A 19,608-nucleotide genomic window follows, 5' to 3' on the forward strand; every position below is an offset into this window, starting at 1 on the left:
TTATAGTAGTAGTAGTAGTAAACGGTTTTATTTGGTTAAGAGTAATAATGTACTAATGGCAACACAAGTTGAATTGGTAGTACATTTTACAAAGTTGACATACAATGACAGTTATGACAGTGTCATGTCAGTCTTATGCACACCCCTTCAAAGAAGGTATTACCGAGTAGGGAAGGAGGCTATTCCTTTACATCGTAAATGAAATAAAGCACACACTATGGGTCCAAAATTGGTGTTGTTTGAAGACTGAAGATAAGATGCTGGCTATACTCTGAGTTTCTGTATAATCTGTACCAAGTCTTGCCCTGCAGGTATAGGCTATGGTGGGCAGGTGATTCTCCTGTACACCTGCATGTGTTACATTATTATTCTGGCCTGGGCCTTGTTCTACCTGGTGTTCTCCTTCAGCGCCCAGCTCCCCTGGGCCAGCTGCAACAACCTCTGGAACACAGGTGAGGTCAAGTGTTGGTCTTCTTATTCTTATTGTATCTTATTCAAGTGGAAAACGGAATCGAAACAGTATAACCATCCCTTATTAAAATATTGTGGAAATCATAATCCAAACAGTATTTACCTAATTGGCTTTACAGAGTTGACGACAGATAAATGTGGAATAGCCACTAAAAACACGTAATCATTTCCAGAATGTTTTTCCACTGTTAGTTGGTGTCAGTTTGAAAATTATTGACTTTGTGAAAACAGGAGGTACAGCCAGGCTATTTGTAATCTTCGAGTCTCGAATAATAGAATTCCTAAATAATAGGAAGATCTAAAGCAGTGGTTCCCAACCTTGTTTGTGTTATGTACCCCTTGAGCTGTTTTACCATGCCAATAGTACCCCTCATGTCGATAATTCTCCTAAATTTGTTATATTAAACTTATATTAAACTTTTAGATGACCTCTAACACATCTCATTATTAAAATAATTTTAATTACTCATCTTTAATACAATTCTGACACTTTTCAATTGGAAAAAGTAATCAGTTTTTATCATTTTGGAAATACATCGTAATCCCCAATCTTTCCAAGTACCCCCTTGCAAGCTGCTGAAGTACCCCTAGGGGTACACGTACCCCTGGTTGGGAATCACTGATCTAAAGGTCTGCAGAGGAACACAAGCTTTTGTAATTTATGTAATGGCAACTGTTTGGGAGATGAATACTATGTTTTGTTTGAGTGTAGAGAATAGGAAGTATAGCGTAAATAAAATGAAATCTGAAATTAAAACATAAAATGCACATAAAATCCAGGAAGATAACATCATAGCTGGATGTGTGTCATAGAATTACCAGGAGCCTTGATTAACAGCTGGGGGGAAACAATCAGTTTAGGGTTTCACCTACGGGTGGGAATCACTGATGCCCCATGATACGATATTATCACGATACTTAAGTCACGATCCGACATTGCGATATGCTTCAATCAGGAGAGGCCAGTTGGTAGGATTAGACAAACTTTATTTAGCAATCGGCGTGCATGGCAAATGCTTTGGCGCTTGACTCCATTGGCCAGTGGCGCTGCTCTTGAGGCAGAGGAGGGCGCCTGCGGCGCTTGACTCCATTGGCCAGTGGCGCTGCTCTTGAGGCAGAGGAGGGCGCCTGCATGGGCTAGGAGATCCCCCCCCCCGTGGGGGATCAGGAGTCAAGACTCGTTGGTGGTGGACTGGGGAGGTGGGTGGGGCAAAACAACGCTTCGGGGCCGGCTTCAAGGGAGATGGACTGCCGTGGGCTGCTGCTGCTATGGTCGGCCAGAGAGAGAGAGGTGACGTAGGACCCTTGCTATATATATGAGGATTAACTGACGTCATGTTTGACGTCATAGCAGACGTCATACTAGGATTTTTTTGACCACGTTGAGATCGGATTACGCGTGAGTGGCCTTCTGCTTGAACTATGGTCTGGAGACCTCACTTCAATCAGGAGAGGCCAGTTGGTAGGATTAGACAAACTTTATTTAGCAATCGGCGTGCATGGCAAATGCTTTGGCGCTTGACTCCATTGGCCAGTGGCGCTGCTCTTGAGGCAGAGGAGGGCGCCTGCATGGGCTAGGAGATCCCCCAAAAGGAAGATCTGATTACCGGAGGTTAATTGAGATCTGCAGGCGCCAGTAGTTGATTGCACTATTCCGGCCTTCGACCTTTTTAGCGGCTTACAGCTATTTGCGGCTGGCGCTCCCAACTCGGTCGGGCCTTCGATCTTGCTTTTCCTGCCTTCGACCTTTTTAGCGACTTACAGCTATTTGCGGCTGGCGCTCCCAACTCGGTCGGGCACCTCGTGATAGCGCTTCCCAGCTTAGCCTACCTGGCCGCCTTGGCGCTTCACGATTGTACTTTTCCTGCCTTCGACCTTTTTAGCGACTTACAGCTATTTGCGGCTGGCGCTCCCAACTCGGTCGGGCACGTGATAGCGCTTCCCAGCTTAGCCTACCTGGCCGCCTTGGCGCTTCACGATTGTACTTTTCCTGCCTTCGACCTTTTTAGCGACTTACAGCTATTTGCGGCTGGCGCTCCCAACTCGGTCGGGCACCTCGCGATAGCGCTTCCCAGCTTAGCCTACCTGGCCGCCTTGGCGCTTCGCGATTGTACTTTTCCGGCCTTCGACCTTTTAGCGGCTAACGGCTATTTGCGGCCGGCGCTCCTAACTCGGTCGGGCCTTCGATCTTGGTACGTTAGAGTTTAGCTTGGCGCTTCCCGGCTTGGCCTACTTGGCTGCCTTGGCGCGACTACCCTGACTTTTTTGCTCTCTCTTTCTCTTTCCCCCCCAAAAATGAGCCGGGGAGTTTACTGCGCCTTGCTGGCGCCGTGCTTTCGGGGAGCCACCACCAACGAGACATTTTCTTCATCGGCACGGAAGTCCGGGACATTGTTTGTTGCCATGCTCACCGATTTAAGGGAGGAGGGTTCTTTGGGCCGCCAGTATGGCCGCCTGCTCCGGGCGGATGTAGCTGGAGAATGCCGATGACGACCAGCGGCCCATTTGCTGGAGGGAGGCGGAGGACACTCCTTGCTCGGCGGCCGAGGTGGCCGCTCTGATCCTGAAGGAGTGGCTGGAGTATTTCTTTGTCGGGAGGTTGCGTTGCTGGAGCGTTTGCCTGAGGTGCAGGGTGAACCAGGATCTTGTCATGTGGTGACAAGGTGCGATGAGGAACAGGGGGGCCGAGGGGCCGGTCCGAGGCCTGAGCCTGACGTAGTGAGCCATGGACGAGAAGGGGCAGAAGGGGGAATTGTTCCGGGCGATGACGATGTGCCGATGAGGGCCAGCGGCCCGTTTGCTGGAGGGAGGCGGAGGGCACTCCTTGCTCGGCGGCCGAGGTGGTCGCTCCGATCCTGAAGGAGTGGCTGGAGTAGTCCTTCGTCGGGGGTTGCATTGCTGGAGCGTCTGCTTGAGGTGCAGGGTGAACCGGGATCTTGTTGTGTGGTGACAGGGTGCGATGAGGAGCAGGGGAGCCGAGGGGCCGGTCCGAGGCCTGAGCTTGACGTAGTGAGCCATGAACGAGAAAGGGCAGAAGGGGGCTAGTGCCTTCCTGTATGCTATTGTGTGCTGGGGCAGCGGGGCTCTCTGGCTGCGGTGTCAGAGAAGAGAACGTTGTCCAGGCTACGCTCCATCGTGAACAATGACTCGCGCCCACTCCACGGCGTGCTAGTCGAACGCAGGAGTACGTTCAGTGAGAGACTGATTCCACCTAGATGCAGTACGGAGAGGCACAGGAAATCATTCCTGCCTGTGGCCATTAGTCTATTTAATGCCTTCCTTAAAGAGCACCTCGGAGACGCTCAGTCTCCCTGAGACTGAGCCAGCCGATAGGTTAACTGTGCCTGGCTGAGCCACGTGTGGCGTATAGGGCAAGCCGACTTAATATAGTCCCGGGTGCAATAATGATAATTGACACGGAATGTATACTTACCTGACGTGTTTTGTATTTTGCATTTGCGTTGCATTTACTACTGTTTATTTTATTTTAAGCTATGTGTGTACTGTGAGCGAGCTACTGTAACCTGTCCCGATTTCCCCTCGGGGATCATTAAGTCATTCTGATTCTGCTTCTGAAGAAATGCCAGAGGCATTTTACTTTGAAATTCGTTAAGAACAGGAGGTGGTGTATTAAGACCGGGTAGCTTAACACGGAAAGACGTCAGCATTCCCTGGGCCTTCTGGCTTCGGTCCGAAGTTATGCAGTAACACTCATTCTAGCTGATGCTCAGACAAGCTCCGTGGGCCAGGGGTGTTAGAATGGCCCCTTGCGTGGTTATTATTATTATTGTTGTAATTATTATTATTATAATTATTATTGTTATTGTGACTCCCGCTGGCCATTTGCCAGAAGCAATTTCCGCTTAGGCGTCGGAGATAGGCAGGCTGAGATGCCCGCTGGGTAGAATAGTCAGATCGCAGGCCAAGCGCACGAGGTAATCAATGACTCCACGCATGTCCTTCATGTCTGTTTTGACTTAATGCCATCAGGAAAGCGCTTTAGACAGCCTGCCTGCGAAACAAGCAGGAGGAAGTTTGGTTTGGTTCCAGAGGCCATTCGACTGGTGAACAGCCACAGTACGAGAAGTGGTCGGTTTATCTAGACTAGGTCTGTACCTTGACCTTTTGATTTGAACCCTTGAACAAGTCTAATATGCACTTGGATTGTATTGACTGAAATTAATTTGTATTGATGTGACACCTATATTCCTTTGTGGTGTTGGATACACTGTAATCAGGGATCTTGCTTTATCAGTGTCATTTATTGTATTTATTGTCTTGTTTTTTTTTTTTTGTATTGTTCTTGGATGTGTACAGAGTACAGCTTGTTTGCAGTATTCATGCCTTAAATTGGCCTTTGCGGGACTAATAAAGTTTTTTTTTTTTTTTTTTTTTTTTTAATAAATTGAATTGATTTTACTGGACTGGTAGATTGCCCGTTTAAATGCTGAAGTACTGATACTTTCCTCATGGGTCCTTTCGCGTCCACGGGTGACTGGTCCTCCGGGGTATGCTCGGTGTGCTGTGGTCGTCAACCCCGTCCTTGGTAGAGCAGGTAGCTCTTGAGAGAGGCGGGCAGGGGCAGTCCGTGGATTCCGCTCGGGCGGTCCCTTCCTAGAGCCGCCCGCACGGAGCGCCTGCACAGGTCCATCGGAGGGAGGGGATCCGGATCGAGTCCGTTTATGTACCGGATTCGTATTTCGCAGTGTCACTATGAAACCTAACGTCCCCTCGTCCATGTCCAAGACGACTAGAGCGAGTCTGGTATTATGAAGGTGTCGTCGGGCTCCAGGAAGGGGGGTGATAGTGGAGTTTTTTTTTTTTTTTTTTTTTAAGATTGTTGTTCAGATAAACCCCCTCAGATCGGCTAAAGTTAAGAAATTATCATTGTCATCATCACAGGAGCTTCCTAATTTAATTTATCAGTCACCATCAGTCACATGGGGTTGATTGAGAATGAGAAGGCAAGAGTATATAGTGCCTTTTTGAAAACGGCGCTGCGGCCATTTTGGCCTGAAATACGGCTCCTTGCTGGGGCAGAAGCTTAGTCTCCAAAATGGCGGATTGGCTGTGTGCTGTCGCATCTTTACGATAAAAGGTCTCTGGTTACCGTGAACCTCCATTTCGCAAACACCACAACAAGGAGGGAGACAGCTATTTTTCACACTCTGTTTTGGATTAAGAGGATGTCCTGAAGTGTGACGGTGGATTAAAGACTTGATGAAAAACGTCATGTGATCTGGTGGATTATAGTCTTCGTGACAGAAAGAACAGGATGGAACATGGATGCGAGTTTTACTGCCGAGTGCGACTTTCTGCTTGACTGCATGTAACGTTAAACTTTTATCGTCCATGAATTCCTGGGAGTGCTTATTCTTTTCGTGAATGGATTATTTTACGTCGCTGGATTTGGAAGGGAAGCAAATTGCACTACATTTCAGCTGTTGCCGCCAGAATGAACCGTTCGCCCCATGGACCTTTCGGTCTGCCCAGAGTGCCCGAGATGCCACGGCGCTCCGGCTTCAGCGCTTCTCCAAGCCGGTTCCCGTCAATCACCGTGAATCTGCCCGGCGGCCTGGGGGTCAGTGCGACCAGGAAGTACGTGGCGTCTCGCGGCGGCCCCGCGGCCTCCATTTCCCCAGCGGCTCCCGGCTCTGGGGGCGGCTGCCTCTACTGGTCTTCGCCCGCGGCCTCTCGCATGTCCGCGCCGATCGGCCTCTCCCTCCGGCACGCTCGCACGCGTTCTTGGGCGTCCGCGGCGCGGCGCTTCGTCTTCTGCTCTCCTACCGGGGCCGTCGCAGTGGCGCGCGGGGGGCTATGTTGGCAGCCTGTGGTCCGCCGTCTTCGTCAGGCACCTCGGAAGGCAAGTACGCTCCGTGGCCGGTCCGGGACAGGGGACCGATGACTGAACTCGACATGCCAGGAATGGGAATATCCACGGGTAGAGAAGGCTTGTGGGTGCTGATTCGGTCTGCGGATCTGGTGCAAAACAACGCTTCGGGGCCGGCTTCAAGGGAGATGGACTGCCGTGGGCTGCTGCTGCTATGGTCGGCCAGAGAGAGAGAGGTGACGTAGGACCCTTGCTATATATATGAGGATTAACTGACGTCATGTTTGACGTCATAGCAGACGTCATACTAGGATTTTTTTGACCACGTTGAGATCGGATTACGCGTGAGTGGCCTTCTGCTTGAACTATGGTCTGGAGACCTCACTAGTATTGCGATATATTGAGTATTGCGATATATTGTGATTTATTCGCTTTTTTCAACTGCAAATGATGAGATAAAGTTTCCAGTCTGTTCATCTCACTTCAATCATTTTTATTGGAGCAAAATGGGATTGTCAAGCAGACAGACTGAACAACACTGTCATAAAAACCTGACGTAAATGTTTTTGTATAATAAAATATCACGATACTTGGCATTCAATACGATACGATATATTGCCCACAAAATATCACGATACTATGCTTTATCGATTTCCCCCCCACCCCTTCACCTCCCTTTAACTTGGCATGACATTTGCCATTTTTACAGCATCAATAGCCTGTAACTATGAGATTCTACCCCCTCAAAGTGTTTTACATTTCCCTATAAATTATCCAACATGCCACAAACACAGCTGGCTTCATGACCCCATGCCCATATTACCCAGAATAAACATAACTGCCTGGAATAGCCTATATAGCCTAGCCTACTGAAAAAAGTAAGAGAACCTCCCCCCCCCCCTTCCCCGTCAAACATTTGGTATGCACATATCACAGAAAAATATGTGAATATGAATATGAATAATAATTCTCTGCATTCTTTTACGGTTCCACCACAACTTTTTCCGCCATCTAGCTTTAAAGCATTAGAAGAGACATTTCCTCTGCATGAAACCAAGTACATTTAGAATGGATATTTGAAAACTTGTCTGGTGCATTTCAGTGTCCCCAGTATGGCAATATATTTTTTCAAACGATTATGGAAACGTATTGTTTTTTTTTCTTTCTACCCTATCAGACGATTGTGTCGACTTTTCAGCATTAAATGGCACCTTCAAATGGACCAACCAGACGAACACAACCTCTGCTGCAACCGAATTCTGGGAGTATGTCCATACAGCCTCTTGGTTCAGGTCCTTTTCATGGCCAAATGTACTATTTCATGTTGTGTGGGGGGTGGGGGGTGTCTTACTTTAACCTTTTATACCCATCTGTTCTTCACCATGTAGACGACGAGTGCTTTCTATCTCAGGAGGGATTGAGGAGCTGGGCAGCATCAGGTGGGAGGTGCTTCTGTGCCTCGTGGCTATGTGGGTCATCTGTTACTTTTGCATCTGGAAAGGGGTGAAGTCTACAGGCAAGGTATATTACTACAGGCACATTTTTCACTCTGTCGGCATTGTATTTTTATGCAACCCACGAATACAGAATATCAACATTTCTGAAACAAAAATACATTGCATGCATGTTTCTAGATTTGTGAATATTAACGTTATGCTGCTATTGAAATAGCGTGGTGGCCAGTAAGGGTGTTTTGATCAGAGAGGATGGAGGCTGTAAACACTTGCCTTTCACATCAGAGGCCGTGTTCGATCCCCTAACCCCAAACCATAATCCTAACTTTGTTTTACTTACCTAAACATAACCAAAGTTGTTAAGAGTTGTTTTATTTGCAGTTAACTTTGGAAAGGCAGCGAGGTTTTCAAATTAACCGGCGCTTTGTTTCAAATTTACATTGAGATTGTGTACATTGAAATTGTAGGTTTGCAGAAACGTAAAACGCCACCTTTTAGAAATGTAAAAGGCACATATTGTGTTTCAAATTTGCGTTGAGATTGTACGTGATATACAAACATACAATGCTGACATTTTATTGTGTCAATTGCATTTTTGGGGGGAGTAAAAGTAGTGCATGTAAGTGATATACTATATTTGTAAATAAAAAAATAATTAAAAATTAACGTGTTTTTCCAGGTGGTGTATATCACTGCCACCTTTCCCTACGTAATGTTATTGATCCTTCTGATCCGTGGCCTCACTCTGCCCGGGGCTGTCACAGGAGTCCTGTTCTACCTTCTGCCTGAACCCTCACGTCTCACAGACCCACAGGTAGGAGTAGGTTATTACAGTGTAATATATTAGTATATAATATAATATAATTTAATATAATATAATATAATATAATATAATATAATATAATATAATATAATATAACTAGAGATGGGCCGATACCATTTTTTACGAGTACGAGTACGAGTACGAGTACTTAATTTTGGGTACTCGGCGATACCGAGTACCGATACGAGTACTTTTTGTTTTTGTTGAGTAACCACTTATTTTACCCCCTTTTTTCCCCCAATTTCGTTTCATTGTCATGCCTTGTACTTTTAATGATACTGTAATGTTCAATTACCACAATGAAAATAATAACACTGCTGATTCTTAAGATACTGTTTATTTGTTTACAGTTTCTTTACCTTCTTTAAGCAGCACACACCAGCACAGCCAAAACCCAAAACAGAATTGAGTACAACAGTATGTTCACTAACTATGACCAAGCCACAAATAATTGATAGTTTGTTAGGGAGAATGGGGATGAAGGGATGGGGGGAGGGGGTGATGGGATGAGGGGATGGGATGAGGGGATGAGGGATGAAGGGATGAGGGATAAGGGGGTGAGGGATGAGGGAAGGGATGGGGGGAGGGGGTGATGGGATTGGGATGAGGGGATGGGATGAGGGATGAAGGGATGAGGGATGAAGGGATGAGGGATGAAGGGATGAGGGATGAAGGGATGAGGAGGTGAGCGGATGAGGAATGAATGGATGACTTGGAGGAAGTATGAGTAGATGTCTCGAGGAACCAGGGAGTGAGACTCTGGATGGGGGAACTGCCTCGGCGATGGAATCTTCATGGTCTTGATGGCTCCATCTTATCCCTGGTGGTTCCTAGGCTGAGATAGAAGATTAAGGGGTTGGGTGGGAGGGATGAGTTTGGTCTTGAGACGAGAGAAAGGATCTTGGTTTGGGGCGTATATATAGGTGGAGCGAATGATTGAATCCGGGCGGAGCAAGGGATTGCCTGATTGAATGATTGACTGAGTGGTTAGTTGTGGCATGGCCTTGTTCCCGAACTTTAGTTATAATGTTATTATAACTTCATTTAAATAATAGTAAACAGTCAAATAAATGCTTAGTAGTCACTCTCTGTAACTCTCTCTGTAACTCTCTGAGTTTTTGTATTAATTGTAAATTACACAGTACTCGGGCCAGAGTATCGGGACGTTCTCCCGATACCGATACGAGTACTTGACTACGGTATCGGCGCCAAGTCCCGATACCAGTATCGGTATCGGCCCATCTCTAAATATAACATGACATAATATAATATAATATGATAATATTACAGCTTTACTTGTGCAACTCATCATTGTTGCTCTGCTGGAACAGGTGTGGATGGAGGCTGGTGCTCAGATCTTCTTCTCCTACAGTTTGGGTGTGGGCACCTTGGTGGTGCTGGGAAGCTACAACCCCTACAAGAACAACTGCTATAAGTAAGTCTCTGTCCAAGTATGTCTTGTCAGTTGTGTCCTTGAGCAAGGCCCACCAGCTCTATAGGGGGCACTGTGCTGTAGCTCAGCCTTTCCTTTGTAAATAAAATAAAATAAATAATTGTCAGTTGTATGCATAGAGTATGTTTTTTTAATGTTTTGCAGAGACTGTCTGTGGCTGTGTTTGCTGAACAGTGTCACCAGTGTGGTAGCTGGGTTTGCTGTCTTCTCAGTGCTGGGATTCATGGCGCATCAGCAGGGAGTTCCCATAGAGGAAGTGGCAGAGTCAGGTAACACAAGCAATCACGTACATAAAGGTGTTTGGGATGATGCCACCTAGCTTGAAGTCATACAGTCTTCCGCTGTGCAAGCATCATATATCAGCAAGAAAAAGAGCCCTAAATAACAACCCCACAATGGAAGCGGCCTTGCGGAAATCTGAACTCTGGTCACACTTTGACCCACATGAACAAAAGTGGTGAACAGAGTGACAGACCGACCGACATTACGATCCATAGACACACACTGTCAGTGTGACAAAGTACATTGCAAAAAAGTATGTTGCAAAAGTGTAGTCCTGTGACTGCTCATAGCAGAAATGAATTCAAAATCAGTGATTTTGAATTCATTTCTGCTATGAGCAGTCACAGGAATACGCTGACACAGATGCAGTGTAATCACCCTATCAGGGTGATACTTTTCAAATACAGTGCACAAATCTTTGTAGGCTAATATAGCAGCAGCCAATGCTGGATGCTCACTTCCAAACTATGGAACAACACACACACACACACACACACACACACACACAATGCATTGCTCACTGCGGAGTGCAACAGACAGCCAGTCTGCTTCCCAACTTTCTCTTTCTATATTATATATTATATTATATATATATATTATTATAATCAATTCTATTATATTTGATAATTAGCCTCAAGAATATGCATGTCATGTGACTTGCTTTGTGGCAGGGAGCTTTGAAAGTGTTGCGCTAAAACTGCATCAAGTGTCTGGATTTAGCCACTATTACACGACATCAAACTGCCCGGATGTCACATTTGACCTTTGCGGTACCAAGTTATTGTTGCTTAATTTGTTAAATGGCAATGGTAAAAAAAAAAAAAAAAACTCTCTCGTAACGGGACAAGCCCCGTCTTTTATTGTCACACAAACACCACAACACATGCATGCGGCCACAACACACTCATGCTGACGGTGGCCGGTGAAAAGTGTCCTCTGCATTTAACCCATCCAGGCATGTCCTTTCCTCCGGGGGGCAGGCCAGGAGCAGTGGTCGCTTTCTCGTACAGCGCCCGGGGACCAACTTCGGATGTTGTCGTCACTGGTCGGATGACGATCTGATCTTCTGCATGTTTTTAGTGGGGGGGTAATATACGGAGGAACCCCCTGGGGGAGCACGGGGAGAACATGCAAACTCCGCACAACCAGAAAGGCCCTTATGACGAGATACCCCACCTGGGCAGTAGGCACTGAAGATATGGGGGGGAACACAACCACAGCGCCCACAGTGTCCCAGGTGAGAATCGAACTCAGGACCTTCTGACTGTGAGGCGACAGCTCTACCACTGAGCCACCGTGGTAAAGGCTGAAGGGAAGAGGGCAACCAGCCTAGCATCCAACTCACTGTTTTGTTTTCTAGGTCCAGGCCTGGCGTTCATTGCATACCCACAGGCTATAGCCATGATGCCCCTGCCTCAGCTGTGGGCCATCTGTTTCTTCATCATGATCATCCTCTTGGGTCTGGATACGCAAGTAAGATGCCCACACGCACCGATGCTTTCTGAAAGACCACGTTTCATTAAGAAAATGCCGTTGTTCTTCTCTTCTTGTCGGTTTTCTGTACAGTTTGTTGGCATGGAGGTGGTGATGACATCCCTCACAGACATGTTCCCCTCAGTGATGCGCAGGGCGGGACGACGAGAACGTTTTCTCCTCCTCTTCTGCCTCACCTGCTTCCTCTTTCAGCTTCCCATGATCACACAGGTCAGGATTTGGTGTTATTCTTGTCATTGTTGTACCTTGATGTGTCATAGTTTGTCCCAATGAAAGAGAAGTTGATGAGACTCAGACAGACAGGTATAGTTCAACGAACAAAGCGGCAACCATTTCTTTTTCTTTATATTTTATTTTACTTTTTCAGAACATAAAGAAAATAAAACAAGAACAGGAAAAAGAAAAAGAAAAAACATTCAACATTACAATGCTACAAAATGGTGCTACCAGTCATAGAAAATGTGCTTACAAAACGATAAAAAAAAAAAAATACTGTGCAAAGGATCCAAAAGAAACTCAATTACCGCTTTTAGCCTGATCGAAATAGGTCAGGAACGGGTCCCAAATAACAAAGAATTTCCTTAAAGAATTTGTCCTCTGGAACCTGAGTCTCTCCATACGTATAACTGAGATCATGTCTGTCAGCCACAGCTGAAAAGAAGGTAGCGGCAACCATTTCTAAGATATTTGTCTTCCATAGTTCTGACAGTCTCCCCCAAAGAATACATTCACAAAGATTTACCAATGCTACATTTCTACAGGACATTCCACACACAGGCTGCAGAGATAATACATGTAATTAGTTTATGATAGAAACACAGGATTGAGATGATATTTACTCACACTGGATGACGAGTGAATATGAAACACTTTATTATTGCATTCACCTGAAAACATTTTCTGAAATACATCGGAAAAAACGACAACCCCAATGCTATTTTTTATTTTTGTTACAACTGAACAGTTTTATGGTCACTCACGAGTCAGTAGGTCACGGGTTGACTTAGTTCCAGCGTTATAACTCGTTATATAAGGATTTTTCAAAATGTCTATGGAGAAAATGAATGGGGAAACTCACTTCCGGGGCAAAAGATGTCACGTGACTGTTCAGCTCTATTGGAGTCTCACGATCCAGTCAATGAGGCTGCTACTGCAGTGCTGCTGACTGAGCACCAAACTCATGTGAAAGTAACTTCAAACTGGAAGGCTAAGCTCAATGTCGGTGGCTGACATCCACAATAAGAGATATCATATATATACAGTATGTATATATATATATATATATATATACGGTATATATATATATATATTAGGGCTGGGTATCGCCACTGACTTCCCGATACGATACGATTCCGATACACAAGGTCCCAAGTCGATACGATTTCCGATACGATACGATTCGATATCGATATTTTAGTTACAATACCAGTTTTGCTTTGATAATGGGGGAGATTCTCAAAGAACTAATGCTGTAAATTGTACAAGGAACCCTCTAACCTGGTGCATTATTAAAAAATATTAATATTTACATTAAGAATTGACCATAAAGCAAGCAGTTACATCATGTAATTATTTTTTATTTAAACATGACCAACATAGTCATTCAATCATGAGAGGCCAGTTGGTAGGATTTAACGAACTTTATTTAGCAATCGGCATGCATGGCAAATACTTTGGCGCATGACTCCATTAGCCAGTGGCGCTGCTCTTGAGGCAAGAGGAGGGCATCTGCATAGGCTAGGAGATCCCCCCCCAGTGGGGGATCAGGAGTCACGACTCGTTGGTGGCGGACTGGGGAGGTGGGTGAGGCAAAACAACGCTTCGGAGGACGGCTCAGGGGAGATGGACTGCCGTGAAGCTGCTGCTGCTATGATCGGCCAGAGAGAGAGAGGTGACGTAGAACCCTTGCTATATATATGAGAATTAACTGACGTCATATCTGACGTCATTACAGACGTCATACTAAGACTTTGACTGACCACGTCATACTAGAACTTGACTGACGTCAGGGGGTGATCGGATTAGATTATGCACGAATGGCCTTCAGCTTGAAATATGGTCTAGAGACCTCACTTCAATCATGAGAGGCCAGTTGGTAGGATTTAACGAACTTTATTTAGCAATCGGCATGCATGGCAAATACTTTGGCGCATGACTCCATTAGCCAGTGGCGCTGCTCTTGAGGCAAGAGGAGGGCATCTGCATAGGCTAGGAGATCCCCCAAAAGGAAGATCTGATTACCGGAGGTTAATTGAGATCTACGGGCACCGGTAGTTGATTTAACTTTTCTGGCCTTCGACCTTTTAGCGACTTACAGCTATTTGCGGCTGGCGCTCCCAACTCGGTCGGGCCTTCGATCTTGGTACATTAGTAATTGATTGTACTTTTCTGGCCTTCGACCTTTTAACGACTTATGGCTACTTGCGGCTGGCGCTTCCCAACTCGGTCGGGCCTTCGATCTTGATCCCCCTACTTGCGTTGCGGCTGGCGCTTCCCAGCTCGGTCGGGCCTTGCGCGCCGCACGACTTGGCCCTCTGACTGACCCTGACTGCTTAGGGGATGGCTTAGGGGTTGGTGACTTAGTGGCTTAGGGGATGACTTAGGGGTTGGTGACTTGGTGGCTTAGTGGATGGCTTAGGGGTTGGTGACTTAGTGGCTTAGGGGATGACTTAGGGGTTGGTGACTTAGTGGCTTAGGGGATGACTTAGGGGTTGGTGACTTGGTGGCTTAGGGGATGGCTTAGGGGTTGGTGACTTAGTGGCTTAGGGGTTCCCAGCTTGGCCTCGGTGACTTAGTGACTTCCCGACTTGGCGCTGGACTTGGATGACTTGTGGCCTGGGTGACTTAATGACTTGACTTGGCGCTGGACTTGGATTACTTAGTGGTTTGTCTGGTGAACCGAATTGTGCGATGAGGAGTCCAGAATCCGAATCCGGAGCAGTCATCACATGATGAGATTGATGAGCTGAAAATAAATATGACACATGGACAGGATCGCTAGGTGGAGAGGCAGACATGATTCACCCGATGCGAGATTCTTATAATAGTAGCTTCAACACTTTTTTTTTTTTTTTTTTTTTACCCTTTCAAGGACAAATTATTTCAAGATTACATGCCAATAATTCATGGGAATGCAAGCATTATTAGTAGCTATTGCATGAAAAAGATACGGTGACGGCCGGTGATGATGTCATCAGATAGCGACCATCTTTTTTCCCAACAAACACCTGTTTGCTACGGACTGCTCATAGCCTTGCTGGCGCAGCCGAGGCCAGACCATGGGGAAGTCTGGGCAGATTCACGGTGGTTGACGGGACCCGGCCTGCGGCACTGATGCGGGAGTGCCATATCGTCTCGGACGCTCTGGGCAGACCAAGAGATCCATGGGGCAAACTGTTCATTCTGGCACAACCCTAGAGCTGAAATGAAATGCTTAATGCATGAGATATAAAGAAGCTGGTTAACAACGAATAAAATAGTTTCACCCCCTTGCAAATGCACCATATACTGCTAGTTTGCAACTCGCAGTGATATGTTATGGTTGGTTATATGGTTATATAGCGGTGGGTTTCGCAGCCTCTTGTTACATGACTAGCATGTCACTGTATTAACTGTTTTAGCTTTTGGTATTATTTATGGTCAACAGGAACGCCAGAGGCGTTTTACCTTGAAATTCGTTAACAGGAAGTGGTGAGTTAGGACTGGGTAGCTTGACGCGGAAAAACGTGAAATGAGACAGCCAGCGTGAATGTAAACGAAGACGCTGTTACTGTCAGAGTGGTGATGAACAACACGGCCTCAATGCAAACGTTTCAAGCTTTGCTGTTAAGAAAAATGATGATGATCTGTCAACATCCCCTGGGCCGTCTGACTTCGGTCTTAAGGTTATGACACTCAAACTGATGCCCAGACGTGCTCCATGAGCCAAGTTTTTTTTTTTTTTTTTTTTGATGATCTCAACAACATGCTGACAGAATTATGGATGAAATATACAATGTGCGGTGATAACGTCACCGTCATCAGGCAGCGACGTGACATCTTTTACTCACGCAACCTCCCGTTTATTTACGGTTAAAGTAAAGACTTAACTGCCCAGTGAGAGGGATCCGCGCCTGCCGTGCAACTGACCACAAGCGACGTGGAATGGAACGGCCTGTGATGCCTGCTTGGAGGAGCCTGGGTGCGGACGCAGCTGAACACCCGGGACAGGATGGCTGCTAGCTGTGGCGCGGCCCGTCGCAGTGGCGCGCCCCGTGCCTTCTCGTCGTGGCATACGTCGGCGGCCTGTGGCACGGCCGCTTCGCCGGTGTCGTCAGGCGTCTCGGGCAAATACGCTCCGTGGCTGATCCGGAACAGGGTATCGTTGTTTAAGCTGTGGTCTGTCCATGGACTGCTCTGGGCAAAACAACGCTTCGGAGGACGGCTCAGGGGAGATGGACTGCCGTGAAGCTGCTGCTGCTATGATCGGCCAGAGAGAGAGAGGTGACGTAGAACCCTTGCTATATATATGAGAATTAACTGACGTCATATCTGACGTCATTACAGACGTCATACTAAGACTTTGACTGACCACGTCATACTAGAACTTGACTGACGTCAGGGGGTGATCGGATTAGATTATGCACGAATGGCCTTCAGCTTGAAATATGGTCTAGAGACCTCACTTCAACATCTTATCTTTCTTTACAGTCTTCTGTCTCTTTCTTTACAGTCTTCTGTGAGAAGCCAAACAAATTTAGATTTCCACTATACAACAGAATCATTGAACAGCAGCATGTTGTAAACAGTGTTTCATAAAGTATAAATGCTTTGTAAATAAAATAAATTTTAATTAAATACAGCTCATGAACATTTCCAGTTCACAAACATTATAGTGCAAACAGATTTGAGGTCTGTACATGGTGCATGCACAATGCATATGTAGCCTACAGTATTTATGTTTTTGTTTCAACTATAAACATAAATAAACGTCAACTTGAAACTATGTTTTAACTACCACACACAGCATATAATATTATAGCCTATGTTTATAAAAAAAATAAAAAAAATGTAAAATGCATTTTAAAAGATCGATACTGGGATTCATGTATCGATACTTGTTCCTTCACGAATATCGATTCAATATTGATATATCGATTTTTTTTAACCCAGCCCTAATATATATATATATATATATATAACTAATATATATATATATATATATATATATATCTGTATATATATATATTATGATACCTCTCTTCTCTTGCCCCCAGGGAGGAATGTACGTGTTCCAGCTGTTAGACTACTATGCCTGTAATGGAGCCTGCATCCTCTTTCTCTGCGTGTTTGAAACCTTGGCATTGGGCTGGATATTTGGTGGGTATTCTTCACTTTTAAAAATGGCATTCACACGTTCTCTTGAAAAGTTGAAAAGTGATATGTAAAATGTCATCTCCTCGTATAACCCCCCCCCCCCCCCCCCTCTCTCTCTCCTAACAAGGCGCGGAGCGTTTGTATGGCATCATAGAGGACATGACAGGCGTGCGTCCCAGCCCATATTTTAAACTCTGCTGGCTTTGGCTCACACCCCTGGTCTCGCTGGTGAGTTGGGCTTTCATTGTCAGGATCACAATACAGAGATAAACCGTAGTGAACTGTCCACACATACATGATGGTAGTGCTTCTGTCACAACACCATGAAAGATCGTGGATATTTCACAGCCATTTGTCCTTCCATGATATACACCCGAAGGTGAAGCGATCTCCTAGCATTTTTCAACCATTTACAAAGCCATGTTTCAGTCTCTCTCACATCCCGCACTGTTCTTCACTGTTTCCTCAGGGATCTTTCATATGTTCCTTAATTGAGTACCAGCCTCTGACCTTCAACCGGTGGTACGTGTACCCAGACTGGGTGTACGTGCTGGGCTGGCTAATGTCCCTCTCCTCTATTCTGCTCGTACCAGGGTGGGCAGTGATGAAGCTCGGTACTGAGACTGGGACCCTCAGTCAGGTGGGACAACTGTGTAACTGTGTTGAAAGTTTTGTGAGGTCAGACAGACATACATACTGTACATATCTACATTTAAAGGAACAGTTCACCCCAACATGACATTTCTGTCATCATCTACTCACCAAAACGTTCATACACAGGACTTGGAATATTTGTATGTTTTGTTGAATGTTGAGTGATGTTTTCTCTCTCCATCTGTTAGCGCTTCCATCGTTTGTGTCAGCCCAACCTTGACCACTCACTGAGCAGAGAGGCGGAGCTGCAGCATGTGGGAGGAGCAGAGCTGCTTCATCACCAGTTAATAGAAAAGTTACCTGAGCCCATCAGAACATCTTAGGAGTCTTTTGTTGAACTGATTATGATGTTTTTTTTTAACATTGTCTTTGGTTTCAATGCTAATCCACTTGTCAGCGACAGACAGAGACTGGTAACACTGGACATTTCAACATACCCTCCCCCCAACTTTTCCTACAGAATTTTCTTCGTGGCAGAGAGACTAGGAGAGTCTATCCCTTCTGACTTTTTTTTTCTTTGCAACCTCCAGAACTACACTCGGTGTTAAATAAAATAACACACAAATATTTTACATATTCTTATATAGTGTAAATGTTTTTTTTTTATATATTTGTATCTTATATTTTACGCTTTCTTGACTTGCAGTGCTTGCTCCTTACTTTTACTCTTAATTTATCTTTGATGTTATGCACAAAAATACCAAAGTAAATGACTTGTATGTGTAAACTGAATTGGCAATACAAATGATTCTGTGTTTATACCCTGATGCAGAATTAACAAGACTCTGTCTCCTTCATCAGCTTATTTCTATCAGTGTTCAAACTACTGATGATAAAGAAGCATCACTGCTGGCATCTTACAGCCAGCAGCTTATCATGTAAACATTTCTGAAGCCAGAGCCTGATGCAGGGACTGAACCAACAACCTTCTGCACCACATCCATATGTTTATCTGGGTGAGCTACAACCCACTTATGGACAATAATATCATGGAAGAATAATCATATCTGTATTTTTAGGCTGAACAGTGACACAATACCTACTGTATACCTATATGAATACCTACTGTATATATATACATATATGAATATCTACTGTATATGTCTGTATTTTCTACAAGTGGGCTAAATGTCCAGTTGTAAGTCAAAGCCACATGTGAGATGTAGGGCTGGGCGATATAGAAAATTTGCTTTTCATCATCAATTTAGACATCAGAATTGTGTCAATGATATTAAAATATCTTCATATCATCACAATATGATTCCACTTAAAGATGATAAACAATATAATATTGAGTTATTGCCCAGCCCTAGGTTTAGGTAAAAGAACGGTTAGGTTTAGGCAACAAAGCAACTTGGTTGGGGTTAGGTTATGGTTTGGGTCGGGATTCGAACCAGGTCTTGAACGGATCCGCCACTCCCCTTCTCCCTAGTGCAACTTTGACCTACTTAAACCTCAGACTGTTATGTCAAGACCACGGGGGGTCACAGCGAGGCGACCTCCAGACAGTCCTTCAGCATAATTACCTTTTGCGTCAGCAATAATGACCCAGAGGGGGCGTGACAAATCGTATTTTGACTGCTCGGGAGTGAGACCTAGGTTGGGAATACAGCTAGATGTTTATTATGTAACTAATTTAAATGGTTTTAAAATCCATCTGTTAACATGTACTGTATGTTACATTCTGATGGCATGATAAAGCACTTGCTTGTATTAATTTATTTAGTCTAAATTCAGAATTGTATTATATATAGTCAGATAGTCACAATAGTCTATAGTCCGTAAACAAATA

General features: G+C 45.2%; 1 protein-coding gene across 1 annotated transcript; it reads left to right on the top strand.

Moving 5' to 3' along the window:
• Positions 1 to 337: 337 nt before the first annotated feature.
• LOC310777322 (sodium- and chloride-dependent GABA transporter 2-like) lies at positions 338 to 18,427 on the top strand. Its single transcript, XM_083637650.1, has 12 exons — positions 338 to 452; positions 7,479 to 7,566; positions 7,690 to 7,822; positions 8,435 to 8,569; positions 9,910 to 10,013; positions 10,176 to 10,300; positions 11,674 to 11,786; positions 11,880 to 12,017; positions 17,063 to 17,165; positions 17,290 to 17,390; positions 17,632 to 17,802; positions 18,005 to 18,427. Exons 1-12 carry the CDS (start codon positions 353 to 355, stop codon positions 18,137 to 18,139), a joined length of 1,446 nt encoding a protein of 481 aa, XP_083493776.1. The 5' UTR covers positions 338 to 352; the 3' UTR covers positions 18,140 to 18,427.
• The last annotated feature ends 1,181 nt before the right edge of the window (positions 18,428 to 19,608 follow it).

Source organism: Poromitra crassiceps, assembly GCF_964638095.1.
Source record: "Poromitra crassiceps genome assembly, chromosome: 5".
Classification (NCBI taxonomy): domain Eukaryota; kingdom Metazoa; phylum Chordata; class Actinopteri; order Beryciformes; family Melamphaidae; genus Poromitra; species Poromitra crassiceps.

What these genes read in the sequence shown, in the direction of transcription:
- LOC310777322 (XM_083637650.1), top strand. Translation starts at nt 353, where the DNA reads ATGTGTTACATTATTATTCTGGCCTGGGCCTTGTTCTACCTGGTGTTC. An exon ending in CAACAACCTCTGGAACACAG is followed by an intron (nt 453 to 7,478) that starts GTGAGGTCAAGT and finishes CTACCCTATCAG; the next exon opens with ACGATTGTGTCGACTTTTCA. An exon ending in GGCATTGGGCTGGATATTTG is followed by an intron (nt 17,166 to 17,289) that starts GTGGGTATTCTT and finishes TCTCCTAACAAG; the next exon opens with GCGCGGAGCGTTTGTATGGC.